General features: G+C 45.9%; 1 protein-coding gene across 1 annotated transcript; it reads right to left on the reverse strand.

Moving 5' to 3' along the window:
- Positions 1-1,179: 1,179 nt before the first annotated feature.
- Positions 1,180-2,226, reverse strand: LOC127906517 (germ cell nuclear acidic protein-like). The gene has a single exon (XM_052458742.1). The coding sequence runs from the start codon at positions 2,224-2,226 to the stop codon at positions 1,180-1,182; it is 1,047 nt and encodes a 348-aa protein (XP_052314702.1).
- Positions 2,227-2,694: the final 468 nt, after the last annotated feature.

The raw sequence follows: 2,694 nt of genomic DNA on the forward strand, positions 1-2,694 counted from the left end.
AGGGGACTGAGGCTTCAGTGCGTTAGTAGAACAGGTTTGTGAACTCAGCCCCAGGACCAGCTGGATGAGGGGACTGAGGCTTCAGTGCGTTAGTAGAACAGGTTTGTGAACTCAGCCCCAGGACCAGCTGGATGGGGACTGAGGCTTCAGTGCGTTAGTAGAACAGGTTTGTGAACTCAGCCCCAGGACCAGCTGGATGAGGGGACTGAGGCTTCAGTGCGTTAGTAGAACAGGTTTGTGAACTCAGCCCCAGGACCAGCTGGATGAGGGGACTGAGGCTTCAGTGCGTTAGTAGAACAGGTTTGTGAACTCAGCCCCAGGACCAGCTGGATGAGGGGACTGAGGCTTCAGTGCGTTAGTAGAACAGGTTTGTGAACTCAGCCCCAGGACCAGCTGGATGAGGGGACTGAGGCTTCAGTGCGTTAGTAGAACAGGTTTGTGAACTCAGCCCCAGGACCAGCTGGATGAGGGGACTGAGGCTTCAGTGCGTTAGTAGAACAGGTTTGTGAACTCAGCCCCAGGACCAGCTGGATGAGGGGACTGAGGCTTCAGTGCGTTAGTAGAACAGGTTTGTGAACTCAGCCCCAGGACCAGCTGGATGAGGGGACTCTTTTCTTTGCTCAGCTCTTGGCATTGTAGGGCTTGGTAATGATATGAGTGGGGGTCACTGCATTTGATTTTTTGGGGTATTTTCTATTAGTGACTATGGGCCTAATGTTGCCCTGCATGCATTGTTTGCAGTTTTCATCTGCATGCATTGTTTGTAGTTTTCTTCTACATGCATTGTTTGTAGTTTTCTTCTACATGATTTGTTTGTAGTTTTCATCTGCATGCAGTGCAGTGTTTCAGTGGGGTGTTTGTCCCATTGGGTGAAATCTTGCTTTTACAAGTGGACCCCACACCTCGCTGCCATAAAGTGCAATTGGTATAATGACATATTCAATTCATTTTTAATAGGTATTTCATGGTGTAGAATGCCCTGCTTGCTTTCTTTCACAGTTCATTCACTGTCTCATTTGCGTGCCCAGTTGAGCTTATTTTAAACCTAAATCACTTTAGTGTGTATATGTTTTGGACTCTTTCCCTCAACATGGGTCAAACTTATTATTTTCCTTCTGAGAACAAATAAGCTATGTTCCAATTGATAAGGATTCAGCCCATTCCCAAGGTACCTACTGTTTAAAAGTCAGCATCAGCATCCGTGCTCTCGCCAGGTATATCAGCATCCGTGCTTTCGCCAGGTATATCAGCATCCATGCTTTTGCCAGGTATATCAGCATCCATGCTTTTGCCAGGTATATCAGCATCCGTGCTCTCGCCAGGTATATCAGCATCCATGCTTTTGCCAGGTATATCAGCATCCGTGCTTTCGCCAGGTATATCAGCATCCGTCCTTTCGCCAGGTATATCAGCATCCGTGATTTTGCCAGGTATATCAGCATCCGTGCTTTTGCCAGGTATATCAGCATCCGTCCTTTCGCCAGGTATATCAGCATCCGTGCTTTCGCCAGGTATATCAGCATCCATCCTTTTGCCAGATATATCAGCATCCGTGCTTTTGCCAGCTATATCAGCATCCGTGCTCTCGCCAGGTATATCAGCATCCGTGCTCTCGCCAGGTATATCAGCATCCGTGCTCTCGCCAGGTATATCAGCATCCGTGCTTTTGCCAGGTATATCAGCATCCGTGCTTTCGCCAGGTATATCAGCATCCGTGCTTTTGCCAGGTATATCAGCATCCGTGCTCTCGCCAGGTATATCAGCATCCGTCCTTTTGCCAGGTATATCAGCATCCGTGATTTTGCCAGGTATATCAGCATCCGTGCTTTCGCCAGGTATATCAGCATCCGTGCTTTTGCCAGGTATATCAGCATCCGTGCTCTCGCCAGGTATATCAGCATCCGTCCTTTTGCCAGGTATATCAGCATCCGTGCTCTCGCCAGGTATATCAGCATCCGTGCTCTCGCCAGGTATATCAGCATCTGTGCTCTCGCCAGGTATATCAGCATCCGTGCTCTTGCCAGGTATATCAGCATCCGTGCTCTTGCCAGGTATATCAGCATCCGTGCTCTCGCCAGGTATATCAGCATCCGTGCTCTCGCCAGGTATATCAGCATCCGTGCTCTCGCCAGGTGTATCAGCATCCGTGCTCTCGCCAGGTGTATCAGCATCCGTGCTCTCGCCAGGTATATCAGCATCCGTGCTCTCGCCAGGGAAATTGAGCATTTGAAGTCCCCGCTTCAAATGTAGTTTTTTCTCTCCAGAAGAATGAAGAATAACTTATTGTAATGTGAGTATTACGTTTGTTTATTTAGCAATTTACGTTCAAAATTTTAATCCAATTTCTTTCATACAGTATATATATAGTCATATATACAGTATTTTAAATTGAATCATTTGTACATACGGTGCCTTTGGAAAGTATTCAGACCCCTTCACCTTTTCCACATTTTGTGACGTTACAGCCTCATTCTAAAATGGATTAAATAAATGTTTTTCCTCAATCTACACACAATACCCCATAATCAAATATCAAAAACCGTTTTTTATAAATGTTTGTAAACTTATTTAAAATATTAAACAGAAATAGCTTATTTACATAAGTATTCGCACCCTTTGCTATGAGACTCAAAATTGTGCTCAGATGCATCCTGTTTCCATTGATCATCCTTGAGATGTTTCAACAACTTGACT

This window comes from Oncorhynchus keta, chromosome 12 (genome assembly GCF_023373465.1).
Source record: "Oncorhynchus keta strain PuntledgeMale-10-30-2019 chromosome 12, Oket_V2, whole genome shotgun sequence".
In the NCBI taxonomy this organism is placed as follows: Eukaryota; Metazoa; Chordata; class Actinopteri; order Salmoniformes; family Salmonidae; genus Oncorhynchus; species Oncorhynchus keta.